Source organism: Myotis myotis, unplaced genomic scaffold (genome assembly GCF_014108235.1).
Source record: "Myotis myotis isolate mMyoMyo1 unplaced genomic scaffold, mMyoMyo1.p scaffold_m19_p_5, whole genome shotgun sequence".
Taxonomy (NCBI): Eukaryota; Metazoa; Chordata; class Mammalia; order Chiroptera; family Vespertilionidae; genus Myotis; species Myotis myotis.
In genome coordinates this window covers 107,753,899-107,766,831 of record NW_023416357.1, presented here as the reverse complement: position 1 = coordinate 107,766,831, position 12,933 = coordinate 107,753,899, and the positions used below count along the sequence as shown (strand labels likewise).

Sequence of the window (12,933 nt, the reverse complement as noted above, 5' to 3'; positions counted from 1 at the left end):
GGCCATCTCCAAGACAGGAAGAGCCCGACTTCAATGGCACAAATTACACCGGATTCAAAGTTGAAATCCCCTTCCTCAGAGACGGTGCTGCCTGCTCCCACTGCACACCGCATACTTCCTTCCCAGCACCTAAGTAAAACCCAGCCGCTTATTTAAACTCTGTGCTCCATGTCTCTTGTTGTTAGACTAGAAGCTCTAAGAGAACAGGGACTGTCCCACTGTAGCTCATAATCGTATCCCCAGGAATAGCACAGAGCTGGCACAAAGGAGACGCCAGCCCGGCCAGCGTGGCTCAGTGGTTGAGCGTCGACCTATGAACCAGGAGGTAATGGTTCGATTCCCGTCAGGGCACATGCCTGGGTTGTGGGCTCTATCCTCAGAGGAGGATGTGCAGGAGGGAACCAATCAATGATTCTCTCTCATCATTGATGTTTTTCTCTCCCCTTCTTCCTTCCTCTCTGAAATCAATAAAAATATATTTTAAAAAATAAAATAAAGGAGACACCAGAAAGAAGCCCTGAATGAAGACTTGACTATAGACCTGGGCAAGTACCTACATGTTTCTGAACCTGTTTCAAACAGACTTACTCCTCACCCACAGAGACCCTAGGACCTCTGCCGACGGGCCGTCTGCTCTGGCCATCTCATTTGTCAGGGCCACAGCAGCTTCATGACGGCCCCAGACCTTTAGCCTTCCCAAACCTGGGCCTCGCGTTACAGTATCTGCTGTTCTCCATTATGTCGTCTAAGGCTGCTATCACAAAGTACCCCCTCCCAAAATAAATACAGATTTAGAGAACTTTATTCTAAACAATAATTAAGTTAAAAGAACTAAAAGTAAACTGGTAGTATTAAGGTCATAAAATATTTTAAAGAAATTTCATGATAGCTTAATTTCCTCATGCTTTTATAGTTCCAAAATACACCTGACGAGAAAGCAAACTACTAAAACTTAATTACTGACTGAATGAAGTTACTTCAATGGCAAATATATGGTGACAGAGCGAGACTTGACAGTGTGAACACACCATGCAATATACAGATGATGTGTCACAGAAATGTACACTTGAAACCTATGTAACCTTATTAACCAATGTCACCCCAATCAATTCATAAATTTTTTTAAAAATTTCAAAATTTACGGCAAAGTGTTTTGTTGGAAGTTTTTAAAAATGGACTTAGTGACGCCTTCTGGATTGCCTTGGAGTTGTCATGATGCTAAAATAAATGAATCAACACGCACAGGTGTTTTCTGACAAGTATGGCAGGCACGCTGTGGGGTGTCGATTCTAAGGGAAAGGTGTTAGCACATGCACAGGTGAGTGCACAGCCTCGGGAGTGTGCTGAGCACACAGCTGGGGGTCGTGCTCTCTGGGAGCCAAGAGGCTCCCTGAAAACCTATGCCACCTGTGGCATCATAGGAAATCGTGCCTCTCTTGCTTCCCAGACCGCAGGCTGCACTCTTGCAGTGAGGAGAGTGGAGGCAATGCCCGGCCCAGCCCGAGGAGCACATCCATGTGCTGGGAAGAAAGGCCATTCCAGGAACCCAGCAGCAGAAACCACTTCCACCAGCCCGCCCGCAGCGGCCACGGCTGCTCCTGTCCATTACCGTGAAGAGCCCCGAAACCCTGATCTTGACAGCACCTTCCCTTACCACCAAGACGGTGACAGCTTTCTTGGGAAAGCAGCCCCTGGAAGGGGAAGGCCTCCAGGACAACATGGCCAAGGACTGCTGATGAACTGGGCTTCAGCTGTAGGAGGCAGACAACTGTGTCACCACCCTGCGGCTGACAAACGCGTCGAAGAATACACATCCAACAGGCGTGCTCTGCAGACCCTCGGAGGACAGAGTCCTGGGGGTGGTGAGCAGACCAGTGTGCATCACCTCTGTCCCCACCCTCTCACGCTCTCACAATCAGCATTTCCTCTGCCATGTGAGAGACTGCTTAGGGGTCCAATGACACACTTTCCTTAACAGCCACAACTAGAAAAGGGGATGTTATCACCCCCACAGAGGAGACACCCAGACTCCCAGAGGTGCGCTTACCCACCCCAAGGTCCCGACCAGTAAGTGTCAGAGCCAGGATCTGAGCCCAGGGGACCCCAACTCCAGAGCCCACGCTTCCATCACAGCTGTAAACCCCGAATTCTCTGACACCGTACCAGCTGCTAAATTCTGCAGCATCACCCTGGTTCAAATTAGGCCAATCTCCTCCTGCGCCCCTTCGTGCTCCACCCTCCATACCCTGCCCTCTACTGAACATTGTCCCCCTTGAACCCTGCACAAGTCAGCATCACCCTGTGCCTCGACTTTATAACATCAGCTGTCTTAGCAGCTTCATAATCTCTCCTTCTAAGAGCAAGTGACCGGTTTCCATTTGAAGCTCTAATACAGATGTGTGTTATTATTTTTAAATAAAGTAGTCAAAATAACCAATAATAGAACTAAAAGTAAAAATGTTGAACAAAAACAGATCCAGAGACAGAGGAGCATCGATCAGACCATCAAACCTCAGAGGGAAGGTAGGGGAGGGTGTGGGTAAGGGGGCGAGATTAACCAAAGGACTTGTATGCATGCATATAAACCTAACCAATGGACACAGACAACGGGTTGGGGGAGGTGAGGGCATGAGTGGGGAATGGGAGGCAATGGGGGAATAAGGACACATATGTAATACCTTAATCAATAAAGAAAAAAAAAACCCAAGTAATATGTGAAATTACTTATCCTAAAAAAAAAAGTAAAACTGGCCCTAGCCGGTTTGGCTCAATGGATAGAGCGTCAGCCTGCAGACTCAAGAGTCCCGGGTTCGATTCCAGTCAAGGGCATGTGCCTGGGTTGTGGGCACGTACCCAGTGGGGAGTGTGCAGGAGGCAGCTGATCGATGCTTCTCTCTCATCTATGTTTCTAACTCTCTATCCCTCTCTCTTCCTCTCTGTAAAAAATCAATAAAATATATTAAAAAAAAAAAAAAAAAGTAAAACTGTCCCTGACAAGAGCCGGGAGAAGCAGGGCACGAAGGAGGACTGGCCTGAATCAGCTCAGCGCCTCGTCATTCACGGCTGAGAAGCAAAACACATTGAAAGTCTGAAGGGAAAAGACGACGAAGAGCGAAAGGTCCATAGCTCATCAGTCCTAACGAGAAGGCCTGAGAGTCAGCAGAAAGGAAAAAAGGAAGGCTTTCCATTTTTATACCTTTTCTTTTTTTAAAATTATTTTAAAGGCGTTGCTTTTGTTTTACAATAAAATTTCAAGATCTCAAATTCTTTCCATCCACCAAACCCCAGTTGGTGGCAGAGAAGAGGTCAAATTCTACTTGGTTAAGCTTGTCGCCAACGCTTCTCTTCCCACAGGAGCGCCCTGGGCCCCTCTGGCCGCATGTCCGTCTGTGGGCAGCACACGTCCCTGGCAGGACAGAGGCCGATGCTGTGAGCTGCCCTGGGAGTGCTGACTGCCCGGGCTGACAGGGAGCACAGGGCCCAAGGACCTTCAGAGCTCCCGGGGCATGCTCAGTATTTCTGGAATGACAAGAGCTCCCTAAACTTTCAACATCAAACACCATTCAGTCCAATAAAAGGAATTACTTGAGACTGAAGGCGACTGGATTCCAGAGCAGGCCTCGGAGGCAGGCCTCCTGGAGAGCCCAAGAATGCACTTGTCTCCAAGCCAGAGGCTGCCTTCTACCGAGGGCCCTCCCTCAGGGAATGGCAGAGAATCCAACCTGACCCTGCTTTCTTCCCTTTCTTCTTTCTAACTTGGCTTGATTTTAGATTCCCCTTCTTTCTTCCCTTCCACAGCTTTATTGTGATATGAGTCATACTGTGGTAAGACTCACCTACTGCACATACACCCACTTACAGAGCACAATTCACCGGTTTTTAGTGCAGCCATCACCACAATCAACTTCAGAACATGTTCACTGCCCCAAAGACACCCCTTACCCTTTAGCAATCATCCCCATCTCCCCCAATGGTCCTCCCCCAGCCCGAGGCACCCGCTGGTCTTTCTGTCTCTCTAGGTTGGCCTGTTTGGACATTTCATGTGGATGGAGTCGTGTAACGTGGCCTTTGTGGCTGGCTTCTCTCACTCAGCATAATGCTTACACATTTTCTATTATTTATTTTTAATTACCTAAGAAATATGCGAATGCATGTATGCTCCTTCTTAAAAAACAGAAACTAAGAAATAAAACTAAATCCAGTACGGCCACCACCCTAGTCCTTCCCCCTCTCTCCAAAGACAACCAGTCTTTTGAGTGTGTTGTCTAACCTTCCACACCAGGGCTCAGCAAACTCTCTGTTAAGGTCCAGATCTTTTAGGGTTTGAGAGTCACAAGTCTATCCTAACTACTCAACTCTACCTTCACAGTAGGAAGCAGTCACAGACCATAGGTAAGTGAAAGAGATGGTTGTGTCCCATAAAGCTTTATTTACAAAAACAGATGGCAGGCCACATTTGGCTCATGAGCTGGAGTTTGCCAACCCCAACTTTACAGAAACATAAAAAAGCATTTTAAAGTATTTAAAAAAGATCCAGCCCTGGCTGGTTTGGCTCAGTGGGTAGAGCATCGACCTGCAGACTGACTGGTCCCAGGTTCAATTCTGGTCAAGGGCACATGCCCAGGTTGCGGGCTTGATCCCCAATGTGGGGCGTGCAGGAGGCAGTCAATCGATGATTCTCTCATCATTGATGTTTCTTTCTCTCCCTCTCCCTTCCTCTCTGAAATCAATAAAAATGCATATTTTTTTAAAAAAAGATGCAGAACAGAGGATGACACTGTGGTTTTTGCACATGAAGCTGTAGGATACAGCTACACCCATTCGTTGATGTATCATCTACCTCTGCTCCCAGGATAGTAAGGCAGGTGCCACAAAGGTCTCCATTGACAGGAAGGCCCAAAAGCCAAAAATTCTTACCACCTGGCCTTTGGCAGAAAAGGTTTTCCAAATCCCAATACAGAAAATACACCCTAGATCAGCGGTTCTCAACCTGTGGGTCATGACCCCTTTGGGGGTCGAACGACCCTTTCACAGGGGTCGCCTAAGACCATTGGAAAACACATACATAATTACATATTGTTTTTGTGATTAATCACTATGCTTTAATTATGTTCAATTTGTAACAATGAAATTGGGGGTCACCACAACATGAGGAGCTGTATTAAAGGGTCGCGGCATCAGGAAGGTTGAGAACCACTGCCCTAGATTGTGTATGTTCCTTTTACGTAAAGTAAGAGACTTTATATATTATTCTACAACTGGTTTTTATTCCAACAATCTTTTTGAGCTCTGTCCATGTTGGTGCGTGTAGACAGAATTCATACCTTAAGTGCTGCATAGAGGTCCCTGTGTGAATACACCATATCTCATGGAGCCGCTGCCCAACTTAAAGGACATTCAGGCTGCTGGAATGTCTCTCTACAAAAATCCTTAGGAGCACCCCTTGCGCTCTGGGTGCGTGCTCCCCCAGGGTTCAAAGCAGGCGTATGGGACACACGCATTTACTGGGGCGGACGCTGCCCTCCCACGTGGCGGCCCTGCCCCCTCTGCCCAGCCTTACTTGGCAAAGAGGGATTTCAGGGCTGTCAGCAGGCCGCAGGTCCCCAGGCCGTTGGTGAATCGGACACATCTGTCAACAGCCGCGGACGCCAGGCCAAAGAGTTTGCTCACAGAGTGGCTCAGCTCCTGCACGCAGTCAATGACTTCCCCGTGCTCCTGCTCAGCAAATACGGACAAACACAGCCGCCTCAGACTTGGGAACAAGTAAACAGACAACACTGAGACGGGTGCCTTTCAAGCCTCCTCATCCACAGTGACATCACTCAGCAGGGACATCACAAATGCAGTCCCCGCCGTGGCCGGTGGTGCTCAGTGGATAGAGCATCAGCCTGCGGACTGAAGGGTCCTGGGTTCGATTCCGATCAAGGGCATGTACCTCAGCTGCAGGCCCTGGGCCCTGGTCTGGGCTCGTGCAAGAGGCAACCAATCGATGTATTTCTCTCACATCAATATTTATCTCTGTCTTTCCCTCTCTCTAAAAATCAATGAAAAAAATATCCTCAAATAAGAATTAAAAAATAAATAAAAATGCAGTCCCCAACCGGGATAGCTCTTCACCAGCCTGACGTGGAGGAGAGCAGTTTAAGTGGCCAGAGAGATCACAGAAATTAACTCCTGGCAGAAAGGTGTAATCAAATCCTGACATGCATCCTTACATTTTCATCCCTTCCCTCTTTTCACGTGATTAACATGGCATCTTTCTCTCCTGTTCTCAAGCTAGGACTCAAATTCTCTGTATCAGATTTTCCAAAAGAATGCAGGGAAAAGCGAACGCCTCCTTCATGGGCCAGCATGTCACTGAAGCAGAACACTCTCCCGGTACATCCCCGGAAAGTGGAACAGCGGTGAGGAGGCAAATTTAACTATCATGAGATCTGTTCCTAAATGTCAACTCACCTCACACCAACCTTAACACCTGCCCGAGACATGACCTTCCTTCCCCTCCAGTGCCCCTAGAGCCCTGTGTGTAAGTGCCCGCTGATGCGCCCCTTGCTCATCTGCCTCAAACAAAAGATGGCCAAAAATTAAATCAACCCATGAACCAGGAGGCAATGATTCTATTCCCGGTCAGGGCACATGCCCAGGTTGCGGACTCAATCCCCAGTAGGGGGCGTGCAGGAGGCAGTCAATGATTCTCTCTCATCATTGATGTTTCTCTCTCTCTCTCCCTCCCTTCCTCTCTCTGAAATAAAAACTTTTTTTAAATTATTAAAGCCCTAGCCAGTTTGTTCAGTGGTTACAGTGTCAGCCCTCAGACTGGAGGGTCTCGGGTTTGATCCTGGTCAAGGGCACGAACTTCAGTTGCAGGCTTGATCCCTAGCCCAGTCAGGGTGTGTGTGGGAGGCAACCAATCGATGTGTCTTTCATATCAATGTTTCTAGCTCTTTGTCTCTCCCCCTCCCTTCCACTCTCTCTAAAAATCAGTGGAAAAAATAACCTCAGGGGAGGATCAACAACAACAACAACAAGGAATTATTAAAAAAATGTTAACGAGGAAACAATCAGCTTATCCCCAGCAGATGGAAGCTTCCCATTTGGCTAAACCGTTGCTGGAGATGTGAAGTAGAAAACTGGGAGTGCACATCTGTGGTCTCATCTGACATTTGGTTCCCAAGAGCCCACATGGCCCTTCAGGCCGGTCTTCGCACACCCGTTCCACCTCCGTGCACACCTTCCCCAGGGCATGCCACCCCCAACCCCCGCCTGGCAAGCAGGATGAGCCAAGCGGCCAGAGAGGTGGGGGCATTACCAGGGGCACCGCGCTGATCTGGATGAGGAGGTTCTGGGCTTCCATCTCGCCGTACCTGAGCTGGTAGGGTTTGTACGGGCCGTAAACAGCGCCCACCAGCTCCATGGCTTTCACCGGGTTGTGCTCGTCTTCAGGGAGTAAGAAGGGAGAGGCAATCGTGAGCACAGTCAGAAATCAGTCCTGGGAAACGACAGGGACAGGGACAGGGACTCCTGTTTCCTCTCAGGGTAGCTACCGTCACCGCCTGTACTGTCCCTGCGAGCTGCAGCATTCACAAGTATCTGGATACATTTGAACTCTGTGCATTGTTTGTCTAAAGCACTATTAAAGCTCTCACCCCCTAACTCCAACAACCCATTGTGGTTAAGAACCCCTTCATATTGTAACTGAAAACAAAAAATTCTTTAAAGTCAAAAAGAAAAGAAAAAGAACACCTTCAAATGATGCAAGGCCCTGCAGGGGAGCCCTCTCCGGGCTTTGCAGAACAGGTGCTCACACGGGGATTCCCGAAATGCCCATCTTCAACACATAAAAATGTAAAACTTCTGTATCAAAAATTTAAATGACAGCAATTCAACTTCTAAAATGACCATTTGCCCAGTGGCTTTGGCATCCATTGATAATCTTTGCCTGAATAGACTTTATCATTACTGACCATAAATGGATTTTTCCTTTCTCTTTTTTTTACTTAAATCCTCACCGAGGATATGTTTTTATTGATTTTTAAGGAGGGGGAGAAAGAGGGGGCGGGGAGGGAGAGGGGAGAGGGGAAAGAGGAAGAGAGGGGAAGAGGAAGAGAGGGGGAGAGGGGGAGAGGGGGAGAGGGAGAGAGGGAGAGAGGGAGAGAGGGAGAGAGGGAGAGGGGAGAGAGGGAACATCACTGTAGAGAGAAACATCTTTCGGTTGCCTCCCACATGCACCCTGACTGGGAACTGAACTGCAACCTAGGTGTGTGCCCGGCCGGGAATTGCACCGACAGCCTTTCGGTGCCTGGCACAGCCACCCAGCCAGGCCTCTTTCTCACTCTTTAATATCACTATGAACTCATGAATCCTTTCTTATTCATTGTGTTTTCAGCCACTATTGTCATTATTCATTTTAATGTTCAAATTATTTCAACTATGGCCAGTGGCTGCTCCTTCAGGTTGGCGCCTGTACCTTTTTGATGTGTCCCTATCAGTCTTTAAGTGCTTTCTTGCTTTTTGACACAAACTGTTCCAAGAATGAATAAAAAGTTATAGTAACTCATAGTTATAAAGTGGCCATTAAACATTTAATGACATAAGAAAATGCTCCTTACATTATCTTAAGCAAAAAAAGAGAATATAAGATTGCATACAACAAATATTTTAAAATGTATACACATATGCATGTGTGTGCATATAAAGTATTTACATGTATTTATGAAAAATGTGTATTTGAATTACTGGGATGCAATACAGAATGTTGTAGGCTCTCTCCGAGCAATAAGGTTACAGCTCATTTTAGCCTCTTTATTTTTGTGTTTCCAAAGGACTTTTACATTTTAAAAAATACCTTTTAAAACTCGCTTTAGGAACCATTAGAGATCTCACCCACTATGGCTGACTACCGAAGCACTTCTCTCCTCATTCCTCTCTCCACACTGCCCACGGCCCCTCGCTCCAGCAGGACGCATGGTCCCCACACCCTCTCCGGCCACTTGGAAGGGCACCCTGGTCCTCTGGAAGCTGCACAGCCACCGTGCCTCTCCCACAACCAAGACCTGACCAGTGAGTGTGCCAATAACACCTATGAGTCACCAGGAGCCTGAACAATAAACATACTCCCTGGAATGTCCAAGGCAATTATATGCCAGCGTAATTATAGAGAATAACTATTAAATAAGCTGAGCTGGTGACACAGTAGCCACACAGCACAGCAGCCCTTCCTGGAGCTACTTCCTGATCTGACAGCAGCATGCGTCTCGATGTCTGTGGTACCTAAAAGCTGATGGTGCTTTAGGAGCAGATGGAAACAGCTGGGGCTGCGTGGCACCCTCAGCATCACGTGCCTGAATGAAGACAGGAAGTGCTCTGCTCTCAGGGGCAGCGGGGGATGCCCATTCTCTCTGCGGCCACCTCAGTCCTGACACAGCATCCCTGCTCAAAGTTTGTCACAGCAAAAAACTCCTCCGAAACCTAACTTTTAGGCTGAACTGCCTGAGGTGATATGATGATTTAAGAGGAAGAGGACACTGCCCCGGCCTGGTGGCTCAGTTGGTTGGGCGTCATCCGTACACCAAGGGGGCTGAGGGCTTGATTCCCAGTCAGGGCGCATTCCTGGGTTGCAGGTTCAATCCCAGGGGAGGCACGTGTGGGAAGCAACAGATCGATGTTCCTCTCTCATGTCAATGTTTCTCTTTCTCTCTCCCTCCTCCTTCCTCTCCCTCTTCCTTCTTCTCTAAAAATCAATGAGCATGTCCTTGGGTGAGGACTGAGAAAAAGAAGCTTTAAATAAAGGAAGAGGACGCTACCTTCCCAAAGGAACCTCTGCCAACTGGTGGCCACGTCTACCTGCCTCTTTCGCCGCCTAAGACCCTCAGAAAGGCCCATCGCTCCGAGCGTGCCGAGCGCCGGCAGCACTGCTGCTGGGTAAGTGCATGAAGCAGCAACTATTCCCTAATGGCACTGCTTTTGTGGAAAAGGGTTTCGTATCTGTTGAGGAGGAAAACAGTGACTCCTCCCACTGCTGTAAAATCAGTCGCCTAAAAAGGCAAACCAACCCAGGCCTCAGAAGCGTGAACAAAAGTGAGTAAAGACAAGCCAGAGCCTGGGAGAGGGTGTTTACCTGAGTGGGGCTGCAGTGCCATCTCCAGCCCCTTGGCAAAGTGGGCAGTGGCAGCGTACAGCTCCAGCAGCTTGGGGAGCTCCAGCTCGGGCCCCGCCTGCTCCACACTGGAGCCCAGGCACATGGGCAGAGAGGGTGCCAAGTCGCCCAGGGTCTGAATCAGCAGCACAGTCACCACCTCGTAGGGGTTCTTGAAAACCTGCAGTGGGAGAGGGCGCATGCGTTAGCACGCGTGATCAAATGGGTGCGTGCCTCCTAAGGAAGCCATCTCCTGGACCGCTCCCAGGGTCGAATCAAGAGCTATGAGCCTCTACTGAAGTGGGTCAGGGATGGAAACAGCCAAGACTGAGCATCAGAAGACCTTCTAGTCCACCTGACACATGATCTCTCTAGTTCGGAGAAGCAAACGCATAAAGTAATTTAAAACAATGAGTGTGAGAGTGTGAGTGTGTGTGCGTGTGTATTTGTTTGTAAAGGTGACAGTGGATAACTGAGAACTTGCTGATGGATGAATGCGACGGGGTGGGAAGGTGGGGGACATATGTGTTGGAAAGGCTGATCAGTTCTGAGCAATGATGAAAAGGTTTGACTACTGACCTTCGTAATTATGAAGGTTTCTACACTTGACCTGAGCTCAGAAAAAAAAAAAAAAAAAAAAAAAAGAGCTATGAGCCCCAAGCTTTCTTCACAGCAGATGTGAACATGCTCAGAACCAAGAGAACTGGCAGGACCTGCAACTTGTCCAGAACAACTGGCTACTTCATGCCCATCACAGGCCCCAAGTGCTGAACTATTTCAAATCTACGAAATGGGGAGAAGCAACTAAGATGGCGGCATAGGTAAACACCGGGAAATTGTCGCCTCACACAACAATTGAAAATTACCGCAAAGGACTGAGCAAACATCATCCAGAACAACAGGAAGGCTGGCTGAGTGTAAATTCTACAACTAGAAGGAAAGAAAAGCACGCTGAGAGCCAGAGGCGCTGCGGAGGTGAAGTGCAGAGGTACGGCGGCTTGCGCGCGCGAGGAAAGGGGGTGGCGCCTGAGGACGCGGCTGTCTTTTTGAATCACAAACTCCCGACTGCTCTGAACTCCGGTTCCGGGAAGTCTCTGGGGACCCAGGTCTCATACGGGGAGAAGCTGGTCTGTCCGGCAGCGAGCGAACTTGAGGGCGGCTTTCCCTCAGAGGTGCTTGCAGCCGTTACCGGGACACTGAGACGCGCAACTCCGGGCGGAGAATCGGCCATAGCTGCTTTCTCCGCCCTCTGACTCCCTGAGACCCCGCCCCACCCAGGCTGCGGCAGAGGCTTTTGCATGTGAATGTACCTAACTGCAGCCGAACCAGGCAGACCCTGAACTTCCAAGAGAAGGCCCAAGGCCCCGCAGAGGCTTGCATTGCTTCACAGCTGAGCCTCTTCATGGCTCCTGCTGTGTGGCCTCAGGCAGAGGCTGAATTAGCACCTCCTTAGATCCAGGAGCCACTGTACCCAGTGGTCAGAGGGGGTCCATCCAGACTGCAACTCCTCAGATCCATAAGGGACACACTCAGGGAGCAGACTCAGTGAGCACCAAAGCCCCACTGAAGCAAGTCTTGCCCCAGAAGGGTGTCTTCAGCACAGAAGTTCTCCCACTTTAGACACAGCTGATTCTCACAGCCAATTGGCCTGGAGGTCAATTCCTCCCAGTGATTCTACAACAACCAAGGCACCAAGAGTGCACCAAGAGTGTCCACCCCAGGTAACTGGGGAGGCTGAGCTACTGGGCCCTACAGGACACCTGGCGCACAGGGCCACTCTATCAACACAGGGAAGCTGCCAAAATGCGGAGACAAAGAAACAGGTCACAAATGGCAGAAATGGAGGAAAGCAAACGATTGGATATAGAGTTCAAGGCCACGTTTATAAGGTTTTTCAAGAATGTTATGGAAACCGCCGATAAATTTAATGAATCCCTCAATAAGTATAGTGAGACCATGGAGGACATGAAAAAGGACCAACTAGAAATTAAGCATACACTGACTGAAATAAAGAATAATTTACAGAGATCCAGCAGCAGACAAGAGGATCCCAAGAATCAAGTCAAAGATTTGAAATACAAAGAAACAAAAAATACCCAACCGAAAAAGAAAAAAGAAAAGAGATTCCAAAAATATGAAGATAGTGTAAGGAACCTCTGGGACAACTTCAAGCGTACCAACATCAGAATTATAGGGGTACCAGAAGGAGAGAGAGGGCAAGATATTGAAAACCTTTTTGAAGAAATAATGACAGAAAACTTCCCCTACCTGGTGAAAGAAATGGACTTACAAGTCCAGGAAGCGCAGAGAACCCCAAACAAAAGGAATCCAAGGAGGACCACACCAAGACACATCATAATTAAAATGCCAAGAGCAAAAGATAAAGAGAGAATCTTAAAAGCAGCAAGAGAAAGACAGTCAGTTACCTACAAGGGAGTACCCATACGACTGTCAGCTGATTTCTCAACAGAAACCATGCAGGCCAGAAGAGACTGGCAAGAAATATTCAAAGTGATGAATAGCAAGAACCTGCAACCAAGATTACTTTATCCAGCAAAGCTATCATTCAGAATAGAAGGTCAGATAAAGAGCTTCACGGATAAGAAAAAGCTAAAGGAGTTCATCACCACCAAACCAGCATTATATGAAATGCTGAAAGGTATTCTTTAAGAAGAGGAAGAAGAAAAAGGAACTCTTACCATTTGCCACAGCATGGATGGAACTGGAGAGCGGATAAATACCACATGATCTCACTCATTTGTGGAATATAATGAACAACATAAGCTGATGAACAAGGA

General features: G+C 48.2%; 1 protein-coding gene and 2 non-coding genes across 3 annotated transcripts in view; 2 read left to right on the top strand and 1 right to left on the bottom strand.

Annotated features, from left to right (window-relative positions):
- COG7 (component of oligomeric golgi complex 7) overlaps nt 1–12,933 on the bottom strand; it is a 68,322-nt gene that overhangs the window by 20,979 nt on the left and 34,410 nt on the right. The window contains exons 7-9 of the mRNA XM_036309494.1: nt 10,118–10,316; nt 7,310–7,437; nt 5,561–5,715 (exon numbers count right to left, since the gene is read on the bottom strand). Coding sequence (XP_036165387.1) covers nt 5,561–5,715; nt 7,310–7,437; nt 10,118–10,316 — 482 coding nt within the window. The remainder of the gene's footprint in view (nt 1–5,560; nt 5,716–7,309; nt 7,438–10,117; nt 10,317–12,933) is intronic.
- On the top strand, nt 10,439–10,518 carry LOC118657216. Its single transcript, XR_004967937.1, has one exon. It is a non-coding gene; the product is annotated as a small nucleolar RNA U2-19 (small nucleolar RNA).
- On the top strand, nt 10,685–10,754 carry LOC118657215. Its single transcript, XR_004967936.1, has one exon. It is a non-coding gene; the product is annotated as a small nucleolar RNA U2-30 (small nucleolar RNA).